A 13,780-nucleotide genomic window follows, 5' to 3' on the forward strand; every position below is an offset into this window, starting at 1 on the left:
TAGCGGTAAAATTTCTGTTGTTGAAGACAATGTTATTGTAAGTCATGCACATAGACAACGGTTTTTCTTTTCTAGAAACGACAACGGTTGTTTATTGAGTGTTATTGAAACCGGTGTACGTTGTTAAAAGTCACGCACATAGACAATGGTTAAAAACCGTTGTCTATTGAGTGTTGTTGAAACCGGTGTTGTTAAAATTCACGCACATAGACAATAATTTTTAACCGTTGTCTTTAGTAGAAAAGACAACGGTTAAAAACCGTTGTATATTGAGTGTTGTTGAAACCGGTGTTGTTAAAAGTCACGCACATAGACAACGGTTTTTAACCGTTGTCTTTTCTAAAAACTGTTGTCCATTGAGTGTTGTTGAAACCCGTGTTGTTAAAAGTCACGCACATAGACAATGGTTAAAAACTGTTGTCTATTGAGTGTTGTCGAAACCACTGTTGTTAAAAGTCACGCCCATAGACAACGGGTTTAAACTGTTATCTTTTTTCTAGAAAAAACAACAGTTTTTAACCGTTGTCTATTGTGTGTTGTCGAAACCTGTTGTATTCTCGATAATTTGAAGAATAGACAATGATTTTAGACAGCGGTTTTAAACTGTTGTTTTTAACTTGTTTAGATTTTAAACATAATCATTAAAAAAAAAAAAAAACAATTTATCCAATCACCATCACCAAGTGTAGTTATACAATTTTCACAAGGTTCAAAATACATACAAGAACTAATTACCAAGTCAAAATACTTCAATGACCAATTCCAATCACCATCCAAGTCATAATACTTCAAAAAACAACTCCAAGAATCAAGTCTAAATGTTCACGAAAAAGTTCTAATCATCAAAACCATACCTACTCTATAACGACACACTTATAATAACGGTTAAGTAAAAGTTGTTGTCTTTGACAAAAGTGTTGCGTCAAAGGCAGCGATTTTGGATCAAGCTGTTGTCTTTGGTCTTCGTATTCCATAACACTAACAATTCACAATGGTATTAAAGTGAAGGATTCCAATATCCGGTTTACCTAATTAAAATTTTGTTTTAATAGTGAGAAAAACATGTAACTATCTATTATCTAATGTGTATTAGATAAAGTAAATCAGTCAGTTTGTTGTATGATACCCACAAATCACAAAGCATTTGTTGGTATATCAACATGTTATCCCACAGAGGAACACAATGATTTCTTCAGCCTGTGGTACTAGATAAAGTTATGATTGGAGAATATTAGTTTAGGTAGGCCTTTTAATTACTCCATAGGATACTAAAGCAATGCACTTTGCTGTGCCATTAAGCCAAGCAAACTGCCTGTCTGCTCATCTAATCACACACTAAACATTAATTGCATATTTACTGTGTTCATCTTCTCTTTGTGACCCATATATAGATCAGGGAGAGAGAGAGATAAATATGGAGAAAATGACACTTGTTTAATCAATGGAGTTAATTGGAGTTGAGCCATGCATTCATCAATAATCCATAATATTCACATCATTCTGCTCCCCCTCTTCACCTCCTTTTCGTGCTGAAGAATTGAAGTCCAAGCAACCACCACCTTCGCCATTATTACTACCCTTCAACTTCACCTTATAAAAACCAGACATTATTCCTCCATTACTGCACAAAAAATCATGGCTTCTGCGCTTTATTCTATGCTGTTCTTGTTTGTTCTTTCTGGGTTTCACTCCATTGTTGGAGCTCAAGATCTTCGAGCTCCACACGGCCTTGCTTACGAAACCCCCGCCGGCGCCGCTGCAGACGGCGGCGCTGTTTCCCCTGAAGCGTACGCGTTTTTCAACCCCGCCGCAGGGACCGGGCCCAAGAATAGTACTGCCGCTGCTGCACAGTTTCCTGCGGCGGCGGCGTCTTCCCTGGAATCGAATCTGGCTCGTGATAGCGTGGCGAAGACGGAGGACGGCGGAGGTGGAGGTGGTGGGATGGTCGGAATTCTGATCGGATTTCTGTTTGTTGTGGTTTTAGTGCTTGGGGTTTTCTTTGTGGTGACCACTCGGAAACGCAATTGGACTAAAGCTAATGCTGCGGATATGCCTCAAGCGTGAAAATTCTGTTTTTGCCTGTGTTTGTAGTTTATAGATGGAGTAATTATTATGTGAGATTGTGTCACATGTGTATGTACGTAATGCTTTTTAGTTAGAACGTTATATTATTTATAGAAAAATATTACTATATTTTAGTTAAAAAGTATTACGTGTGTTACTTGGTTTCACATAAATTTTATTTTATACATATGTTGTAGTTGTAGCAGCAGTAGTGCAAGTTATGTAGTCATATTTCAGATCGACGATTTGTGATTACCAATTTACCATGTTTAAATATGGTGAGCAGTTAGTTGAATTTGATAAATATAGAGTTTAGTCGGAGTTTAAATTTATGTGTATGTATTATTATTTAATATGTTTGAGAAAGTGATTTTGAATTGAATGGGTATAATTTTATTCATATCTGATCTTTTAAATTATGTACTATGTTGCAAGGGCGTATAAAAAATTTAATATTTAATTAGTATGAGCATTAATAGTCTATGATTAATCAATTCATTCACACAAATAGGGATAATTTGTTTTCTTAATGATTATATATGGCCATGGGTTACAATTAACTAAAGGCCTATTGAAGTTATGGACTTTTTTTTTTTTTTTTTTTGCATTTTCTCTTGTATTAATGGAAAACATAATTGATGGAATATAATATCACTGAATGGATAGTGTATCGGAATTAACAGAGAACACACAACATGATGGTAAGAAACAGAAGCAGAAGTTTATTCATATCAATGGTGGAAAGATATTCTGGAACACTCGGTAGAGAATACAATCAGAAGCTAATATATACAGGCTAATACATGGCAGTAACCGCTCACAACAAACATATATGTAAAAAGACTAGTTAACCCTTATGCTGAGTTGTCCTTGTTGAACTTGAGTATCAACCTGCTGATTATACTTTGTTACCCCCCCCCCCCCTAAGCTGGGGCATACAAGTTATGGAGTCCCAGCTTAGACATAAACTGACTAAACTGAGGAAAAGGTAATGGTTTGGTGAAACCATATGCTATTTGATTAGCAGATGCAACAGACAGGAGTTTGATGAAGCCTTGTTGAACCATTTGCCTAACAATATGGCAATCAATCTCTATATGCTTTGTCCTTTAATGAAAAATGAAATTCTCAGCAATGGCAATAGCTGAGTTGTTATCACAAAAGACAATAGCAGGTTTTGAAAGAGTGATCTGTAAATCATGCAACAAATAGCTAATCCACTGCATTTCACATACTGTTACTGCTAATGCCCGGTACTCCGCCTCAGAGGAAGATCTGGAAACAGTAGGTTGCTTCTTTGCTTTCCATGAAATTAGAGAATCCCCGAGAAAAATACCAAAGCCTGAGATGGATTTTCTAGTTTCGGAACAAGTTGCCCAATCAGAGTCGGCAAAAGCTTACAAATGAAGTTCTGAAGTTGATGAATAAAAAATACCCTTCCCTGGTGCTCCTTTAAGGTACCTGAGAACTCTGTGAGCTGTCACTAAATGCCTCTCCATAGGATGATCTATAAATTGACTCAACTGTTGGACTGCATAGGCTATATCGGGCCTTGTAGTAGTTAGGTAAAGAAGCCTACCTACGAGCCTTGTGTATACACCAACATCTTCAAGAAGAGGGCCATCATTGTGAACCAGTTTTTGTCCTGGTACCATGGGAGTATTAACAGGCTTGGATTCAAGAAAACCACATTCTTGTAGAATGTCTAGAGTATACTTCTTCTGACACAGATTAAGTCCAGCAGGAGTCCTCACAACCTCTATTCCCAAAAGATAGCTAAGCTCACCAAGATCCTTAATCTTGAAGGTAGAGTCCAAGAACTCTTTTATAGCAACTATTGAATCATAATCTTTGCCAGCAACAATAATGTCATCGACATAAACAAGTAAGCCAAGAAATGAACTGTCATTATCCCTGATAAACAATGATGGATCAGCATGTGCTTGTGTGAAACCAATGGACAACAGAGCTGCTGTGAGTTTTGCATTCCACTGTCTACTGGCCTGTTTAAGTCCATATAACGACTTTACTAACCTGCAAACTTGGTTGGGCTTTTCACTGTGAAATCCAAGAGGCAAAATCATATATACCTCCTCATCTAAATCCCCATGGAGGAAGGCATTATTGAAGTCCAATTGTTGAATATACCAACCTTTAGTCACAGCCATTGCTAGGAAGGTTCTGAAGTTGCCATTCTGGCCACTGGTGACAATGTTTCTATATAATCCACACCCAACTGCTGAGTGTAACCTTTGGCTACCAATCTGGCTTTATACCTCTCTATAGACCCATCTGATTTATGCTTAATTTTGTATACCCACTTGCAACCAATGGGAGTTTTTCCAAGAGGAAGATCAGTAAGTGTCCAAGTATTATTCTCCTGAAGAGCTTGAATTTCAGCTTGCATAGCTTGCTTCCAACAAACATATTTAACAGCTTCATTGTAGGTTTTTGGCTCAGAAATAGAAGATATACCAATTGTGAACAATCTGTGTGCTGGAGTTAATGAATCATAAGAGAGAATTGCTCGCAAAGGATATGGGGATGATCTATCATGCAACACTGAGTCACAAAAATAATCTTGCATCCTAACTGGAGCATTTTTAGGCCTTGTAGATCTCCTGAGTGGAAGTTCATGATTATCACAGGGAGGATCAACTGGCAGTTCACTGCTAATTGGTAGACTTTGGTTTGATGTAGGATTGGACTGAGCAAGTGGGGAACTTATTGGAATACAATCTGGATCTCCTATACTCATGTTAAAATCATGATCATCTGAAAAAGATAGCACTGGTAGTGAGGGATCAAAAGAATTATCTGAGATTGTTGTGACATCATTGGACCTGAAATGAAAAACTTGCTCATAAAATTGTACATCTCTAGATACAAAGGTTGAACCTCTTTGAACATCATATAGAGTGTATCCTTTAACATTGGCAGGATAACCAATGAAAACACATTTTCTTCCCCTTGCTTCCATTTTGTGCCTTGACTGAGATAAAGTAGAGGCATAACATAAGCATCCAAAAACTTTTAGGTTAGTATAATCCACAGGTTTTCCATATAGCCTTTCAAAAGGATTTGCCCAACCAATGACTTGAGAAGGTAACCTATTTATTAGGAATGCTGCTTGGAATCTCAATGCCCTTGCAACATTTAATATATGTTGGTGCTTTCTTTCTGCCACTGCATTCTGCTGCGGAGTATTAACACAAGACCGTTGATGTATAATACCCTTCTCTGCATAAAACTCATGCATATTGAACTCATGACCATTATCACTCCTTATGGTCTTGATTTTAGTAGAAAACTGAGTGGACACATAGCTACAAAATGCCTTAATCAAGGATCAACTTCAGACTTTTGTTTCATTAAATGGATCCAAGTAAACCTGCTATAATCATCTACTACTGTTAAAAAATAATGTTGTCCCTACAGTGAGCCAACTGGAAAGGGCCCCCAAATATCAACATGTACTAGTTCAAAACTGCTTGTAGTAAAGGACACACTAACAGGAAATGATGATCTTTTGTGTTTGGCAAAATGACAAGCATCACAAACAAGAGTTTTATTACATGAGTTTGGATGAACTCCATGCAAAAGATGCATTTTATGTGTAGGAAAATGGCCCAACCTTTGATGTCAAGTATCTAAACTAACAGTATTACAATGCATTTTAATAGGTACTGAAGACACATGGACTTTCTTTCTTGGTGAATTTGTCAAAAGGTACAACCCCTTTTCTTCCTTAGCAAAACCAATCACCATCCCATGAGCTTCCTGGATTGAACATTCATTAGCCATCACAAATAAGCTACAACTAGAATGCTTCGTCAATTAACTTGCTGAGACAATGTTAAAAGTGAAAGTAGGAATGTATAGCACATTCCTTAGCCAGAGAGTTTTAGACAGTTTGATGTCTCCAATATGTGAAACTTTAACAACTTCACCATTAGGCAAATTAACTACAGCTCCTTGAATAACATTGCACTTATCAAAATAATTCAAAGAGCAAGTGATATGATCAGTAGCACCTGTGTCTAATATCCAAGCATCATGAGATTTTAATATGGAATTAATATGTGCTATAGAATTAGACTTGCCTTCAGCAGAATTTTCTGCATTGGATCTGAAATCTGGAACCAAAGCAGTAGTAGGAGAACTGAGTGAAACTGTTGCTGCAGTTGATGAATTCTGTCCAACTTGATTTTGAATGAGGGATACCAGCTTATGAAATTGTTCATTGGAGATTCCTAAGTCTCCAATCTGATTGATAGCAGAGACTGAGAATTGGCCTACTTGATATTGATTTTGTGTCTGCTTGCCTTTGGATTTAAAACCTGGAACCCAGCCTGGGGGATAACCATGCTTTTTGTAGCATTTATCTATGGTGTGTCCATTCATTCCACAGAATGTACATTTTGCAGTGGACTTATTTCCAATATTATTGATGTACCTCTTCCTATTGTTGAATGTGTTTGAATTATTGGAACCTGAAGCAGCAACCCGGCTTTCCTCACTTACTGAATCAGTAACACCTCCTTGGCTAGCATTTGCATGGATGATTTCATTATTGCTACTGAATCCATATATTTCACCATTAAGTTGTCTCTCCAATTTAAGTGCCATTCCAAACACTTTGTGGACTTCCGGCATAGGTTCCAACAATAACACTCCTGATTTGATGCTAGAAAAATCATCATTCCATCCCTTCAAAAACCGAATCACAAGATCTTCTTCTCTTTCCTTTCTAATTTTACTCACAAGGTCACACGAACATCTAGGAGAACATTCACAAACTGGAAGAGGTCTCAGAGAACTCATTTCCTCCCACAATGTCTTGCATCGAGTGTAATAATCGGTAACATTCGAGGTTCCCTGTCTATGATCATATATCTCATCTTGTAGTGCTGAAATCCTGTGCAGATCTCCTTGCGAGAATCTGTTCTTCAAATCCTCCCATATGTCCTTCGCGTTCTCAAAGTAGATAACGCGCTGTGCAATGGAGGAACTCACAGACTTAAGCAACCACGAAGTCACTATATTGTTACATCTTCTCTAGGCAGCACGTTGCGGTTGAGCGGGAATGCTACCATCTAATATTCCCCACTTGTTCTTAACCTCTAAAGCTATTCTCATTGATCTGCTCCAGGAATTGTAGTTTGATCCGGACAACGGAGGAGAAACCAGCACTGCACTTGGATTCTCACTCACATGCAGAAATAGAGGATTCTCATCCTCCTCTGTGTTCAAGTTTTGTTGCGGAGAAGGGGAGGAAGCCGACTGTTGCGACGGAGCAGCTGTTCCAAATCCTCCGTCCGCCGAGAGGACCGCCGCAAAGCTTCGATTGCGGAGCTCTGATACCATATCGGAATTAACAGAGAACACTCAACATGATGGTAAGAAACAGAAGCAGAAGTTTATTCATATCAATGGTGGAAAGATATTCTAGAACACTCTGTAGAGAATACAATCAGAAGCTAATATATACAGGCTAATACATGGCAGTAACTGCTCATAACAAACATATATGTAAAAATACTAGTTAACCCTTATGCTGAGCTGTCCTTGTTCTGTCCTTGTTGAAATTGAGTATCAACCTGCTGATTATACTTTGTTATAGTGGAAAATTTTACAGTTAATAGTATCAGCGTGAATCATGCATGAAGTAAAATAACGCGGTATCATTTTAATTACACTTCAGTTTCATTTGATAATACACGTTATTATATGAGCTCTGTTTTAGTTTCATTTATCACGCACACTACTTTCATTATAATAATTATGAAGTATCATTTTAATTATATTTCAGGTTCATTTGACGATATACATTATTGCATGAACTCTCTTTTTTAGTTTAACTTTTCATATACACTAGTTTCATTATAGTAATGATGAAGCATCATTATTTTAATTACACTTCAAGTTTATTTGACAATATACGTTATTGCATGAGTTCTGTTATTTAGTTTCATTTTCCACACACACTAGTTTGATTATAGCAACACTTAATTGCTATAATCTGCAAGCGCACAGAGTCAATCACAGTATAAATTCCTGGAGTATTCCAGGGTCGATACCACGAAAAATACTACTAACTGTTATCTTGAATAATCAATTGGTTGATAAGGAAAAACACAAATAAATAGAATGAATGTACTTTAAAAGAATATTTTATGAATTTAAAGCAAAGGAAAACTTTCAATTGAGAGAAGACTAGGGATTTGGGTTCACCTATTAGATAATTAACTAACTCTCCTAAGTATTAATTCTTATGATTATAGTGACAATTGCTCCATATATATCCTAATACTCCGTCGAGCTACTAGGTTGTATCCAATTAACTGTGATCATCCGTTGATATCTCACCAACATTAATTGAACCCATTAAGCAACAATCAAATATCACCACGAGTCAATTATGTCTTACCTAAAGCTATGTCTAGTTTAGGTCAATTATGTTTATCTTACGAGTTCTAGGTTCATAATTCACTTGTCAGTTCTTCTTATGAACCCTAATATTAGAATTATGCAATGGCCAGTCACACAATCCACAATTAAAATACATAAAATAAATATAATCAAGTTCAATTATTAAATTGAAATTGGAAGAATCAACACATGAAAAATAGTCAATTAATCTAATATAGGCTAATCCAAATCCCTAATTAAGAGTTCTAGCCAAGAATCATATTTGAATGTATGTAATGTTCAAGAAATAGCATTCTGGAAATTTGAACAAGAAATAAATAGAGAAGAAAAATAATTCAAGCCTAAGAGAAGATAGCTGCGATTGAAGCTCGAAAATTCTTTGCGATGGAGTCTCGGATCTTCTCGACGATGATCTACGCACGCCTGCCGCTCCCAAGCTTTCTTTTTCCCCTATTCTTTTCTTTCTGCTTTCGTCCCCTACGTCTCTGCTGCCGTACGCCCAATATATAACCTAAGCCTTAATCCCTTTCTTTTTTCTCTTCCTGCTACGCAAAACCTCAAAGGAAAATAATAAAATAATATAAAATAAAATAAAGATAAAGTAAAGACAATTATAACCTAATAACATAACTTAATTAAACTTTATTAAAATTTAAGATATAAAACTACCAAATAAATTTAATACTATAGCTAAAATAAAACTCCTATTTATATTAATAAAAATGTAACATTAGCCTAATATTTATTAAAATCAATCTAAACTAGTCTAAACTAGTAACATATAACTAAATATAATATTTATAATAAAATCAACCCTAGAACTTAATTTATTTATGCAACTCACTAACTAAAAATACTCTAAATAATGCCTAGAAGTTAAGCTTATCAAACTTCCCCCACTCAAGGTTTTGCTTGTCCCCAAGCAAACTTATGCAATAAAATCAAACTACCAACCATAACCATGTCAACTAGGCATTCAATTCAAGGAGATGGTAAACACATAATACTTCATAAGAGTTCAAAGTTATATGCACACAAGACAATAGAGAATAGTAGTCCTCACGGTTGTTCACTCAATCTCTCATATAAATATGTATAAGAAAGGTACACACCATCCTCTATTGAGAGTGCACTTGCCATGGGCTTGCTTGTCCACCAAAACTCCACTACCAAAATTATATGAAAAACACGAGTCAAAAGGTCTTTATTTATGGGTTGTAATGGGGCCAAGGGTAAGTGGTTTAAGAAAGAAAAGATATAAGGAAATACAAATAAAGTCCAAGGAATCAGTAGAGTCATAGTTTCACCATATCAAGAGCAAGAACTTGTATTCTACCAATACAATGAACTCTACCAAAACAAACCATCATCTCTTCATTCTCCCTCATCCTTTTCACTGAAAACTCCTCAAAACAACTTTCAAATCTCATTCCTTTTTCATCTTTTTTTTTTTCTATTTTTTTCATTTTCTTCTCTCTTTTTTTTTTCTATTTTTTTTCATTTTCTTCTCTCTTTTTTCCTTTTTTTCTCTGATAAAACCGAATAAATAGCTTTCCATTTCCACACAACCCTCAATGGTACTCTTCCCATAATCATCAAATTTCTATCATGCCTTCATTGCTCATAAAACATTTTAAGAATAAAATGAGCACAAAAGTTTGGGCTATCAAGATTTTTCAACCCACAAAATTAGAATAGATCTCATTTTGTTCATTTTTTTCATTTTCACCCCCTTTGATCACAAACAATTCTTCACTCAAAGAAAACCAATTGTACAATCACCTTTCAACTCCAATCTCACCCATACTTCATCGCTTTTGGTCATCTTGCACAGATAAATAAAATAATGACTTCTACTGACTCAAGGACGGGTTAAGAGGCTTCTTTTTATGAGCTAAGGTTCTTTGAAACTGGCTAATGAAGAAAAATGTCTTATATTTATTTTAAAGCTCAAAAAATGGTTCACTAGGGGAAATATAACATGTATAAGGATGTGGTCATTTTTAAGGCCATAAGGCTAAATCCTAATGCCTAAATCATTCTCGTGTCATCACATAACATGTAGCTCTGAAATGGTATGAAGCAAGTTCTAGAAGTAACACAATCAAAGAGGGAAAATAAACACTCAAAATGAAAATAAGTTGCAGTGGGCAACCTCTAGGCTCAAAAGCTCACGGTGTGACAGAATTTGACTACTAACTCTATGCAAGCATACATATAGCCAAACACATTCATTGATATTATGCATTCCCAAAACTCTAGAACTTATCTCCCAATCAACATAGTCATTAGATGGCATTTTTTTAAAACTTTATTTGCTAAGAAATTGCAGAAAAATGAAGGGAAAGAGCAGAAAATTAGTGTAGAAAATGCAGAAAAATGCAGAATTTTAGTGCAGAAAATGCAGAAAGAAAAATGCAGAATTTTTTATTTTTTGTCTTAATTGCATAAAACTTGCAGAAAACATCCCCTAAACTCACTTTCCCTTCCCCACACTCAAACTCAACATTGTCCTCAATGTTAAATAAGAAAGCAGGTATGAGAAAATGAAATAAACAGGAAACTTCCCTGTTAGTTGCCAGTTTCTTCCGGGGCTGCCTTTTGGTGAAGCAACCATGAATGGTCTCTTTTTCTCTCTTTCAATCTCTATGGCCTCATACGAACAAACTTTAGTGACCATGAAAGGACCAAACCATCTAGACTTCAATTTCTCTAGAAAAAACTTAAGACAAGAATTAGACAACAAAACTTCTTGCCCTACATTGAATTCTCTCCAAAAATTATTTTTGTCATGCCAAGCTTTAGTCAATGTTCTCCACAATCTCCCTTCTTTTGCATGAAGTAAATGAGCACAAGAAAACATAAGAAAAGTATCATTGTTACTCAAAAATTCGTATTTGAACCGCAATGAAGGTGGTTTAAGTTCAAGTTGATGTGGTGTTTCACTAGGTGAATGCTTAACAAATTCTTCTTCTGAAGGTTTCTCAATAACATCAACAAAAAGACATGATTCATCAAAAGTTGGTAATTTTACTGCTTTAGAGATAGAGAATTCCTCTTTTTCTTTACCTACTCTAAAAATCAATTTCCCTAAAGGCATATCAATTAATACTCCTCCTGTCAACAAAAATGACCTACCAAGTATAAGAGATGTATCTGTGTCACTACCCATATCAAGAATCAGAAAATCAGCAGGAAAATAAAATTTACCAACTTTTACCAATATATCCTCCACTACTCCAAGCGGGTACTTGACTGATCTATCAGCAATTTGAAGAGAGATTGTTGTTAGCTTCATTTCAGCTATTTCCAACTTCTTGAAAAGAGTTAAAGGCATAAGGTTAATACTGTCACCTAGATCACATAAGCATTTATCAATGACAGTATTACCAATAGTGCAAGGAATAGAAAAACTTCCTGGATCCATTAACTTAGGAGGTAATTTGCTTTGCAAAATAGCACTACACTCCTCATTTAAATGCACAGTAGCAAACTCTTCCAGTTTCTTTTTATTAGACACAATTTCCTTAATGTACTTGGCATAAGACGGCATATTGGCAAGTGCTTCTGCAAAAGGAATATTAATCTGCAATTTTTTAAAAACCTCTAAAAATCTTTTAAAGTTATTGTCCTGGTTCCTCTTTTGTAACCTTTGTGGATATGGAATGGGGGGGTACATAAGGTTTTACTATAGAGGAAGTGAGGTTTTGATCACTAGAATTCTCTTTAGGCACTTGATCCTCTTCTTTATCACTCTCTTTCTCAACCCTCGTGGGTTCATTTTCTTTCATAACTTCATTCAGTATCTTACCACTTCTCAAGGTGACAGCCATAGCTCCTTCCCTAGGGTTTATTTCAGTGGTACTAGGAAACTTACCTCGATCTTTTTCTGCAACCAATTTAGCCAACTGCCCTACTTGCACTTCTAAATTATGAATGGATGCTTGGTTAGACTGAGCAACCTTATCAATCTTTGCATCCATTTTCTTCATCATCGTGTCCTGGCTAGCCATGTATTGCATGAACATCTCTTCCAATTGAGGCTTCTTCTCCTGAGCAGGAAGTTGAGACTGTTGTGGTGCAGGTGGCTGCTGGAAAGGTCTGTATTGCTGATGCTGGAACCCTGATGGTCCTTGTTGCTGAAATCCCGGTGGTCCCATTGGTCTTGCATTACCTTGATCTCTCCATGAGAAGTTAGGATGATTTCGCCAACCTGGATTATAGGTATGGGAAAATGGATCACTCCTTGGTTGTTGCCTAGTGCCTACCCATATTGGATCCCATGTAATTGGCTTCTTCATAATATGGTTGCGATGACTCTGCATTCATACAAATAGAAGAATTATGACCATATGCATTGCAATAAATACAAAATTCTCTATTCGAACTATCACGAGTCATCAACAAGTCCATCTATTTAGTCAATTCAGCCACTTGGGTTGTCAACTCAGATTGTGTGTTAATTTCATGCACAGCAGCTCTTCGACCCCTCACTGCCTTTTGTCAAGAATTACTAGCTAAGTTCTCATAGATAGCTTCCAACTCATCACTATTTTTATCACCTGTGTATCCACCTACAGCAGTGTCTACAAGAGACTGACAATTAGGAGTTAAACCATCATAAAAGAATTGTGTCAACAATAACAATGGGAATTGATGGTCTGGACATTGTGTCAAAAGCAATTTAAAACGATCACATGCTTCATGAAATAACTCAGTCTCTCTTTGAGTGAAAGTGCATATCCTACTCCTATAGTCCATTGTCTTTTGAGATGAATAATATTTAAACATGAAAGCACTGTAAACATCATCCCAAGCTCTTAAAGAACTCTCTGGTAAATTTAACAACCACTACCCAGCATCACCCCTCATGCAATATGAAAAACATTTCATTCTAAGCTCTTCCTCAGATAAATTATTCAAAGGTAAAATTTGTACCGTACTATAGATCTCTCGCATGAAATCCAAAGAATCTTCACTTTCCAAACCGTTAAAGGTCGGGAGCATATTCAGATGGAAGGTCTTGAGTTCATAATTTCTAGCTGCATCAGATAATTGAATGCAAGAAGGGTTAACGGCTATTACCGGTCTTTGGATGTCTCGAAGATGTGGTTGAGCTGCTTGATTTTGATGAGGTGGAACTATTGGTGGTACGGGGTCATCCTGTTGACCCACTCTATTGTTTTCAGCCATTTTTAGCCGCCTTCGTACCCTGTTTTTTCTGCAAGTACGCTCAATTTCAAGATCAATCGAAAATAACTCAGTATTTTTATGCCTCAGTGAT

General features: G+C 36.2%; 1 protein-coding gene across 1 annotated transcript; it reads left to right on the forward strand.

Moving 5' to 3' along the window:
• Positions 1-1,635: 1,635 nt before the first annotated feature.
• LOC109162274 lies at positions 1,636-2,064 on the forward strand. Its single transcript, XM_019310994.1, has one exon. The coding sequence runs from the start codon at positions 1,636-1,638 to the stop codon at positions 2,062-2,064; it is 429 nt and encodes a 142-aa protein (XP_019166539.1).
• Positions 2,065-13,780: the final 11,716 nt, after the last annotated feature.

This window comes from Ipomoea nil, unplaced genomic scaffold (assembly GCF_001879475.1).
Source record: "Ipomoea nil cultivar Tokyo-kokei standard unplaced genomic scaffold, Asagao_1.1 scaffold2928, whole genome shotgun sequence".
Taxonomy (NCBI): Eukaryota; Viridiplantae; Streptophyta; class Magnoliopsida; order Solanales; family Convolvulaceae; genus Ipomoea; species Ipomoea nil.

Bases quoted from the DNA above. Each gene is read 5' to 3' on its own strand.
- LOC109162274 (XM_019310994.1), top strand. From the start codon at position 1,636: ATGGCTTCTGCGCTTTATTCTATGCTGTTCTTGTTTGTTCTTTCTGGG.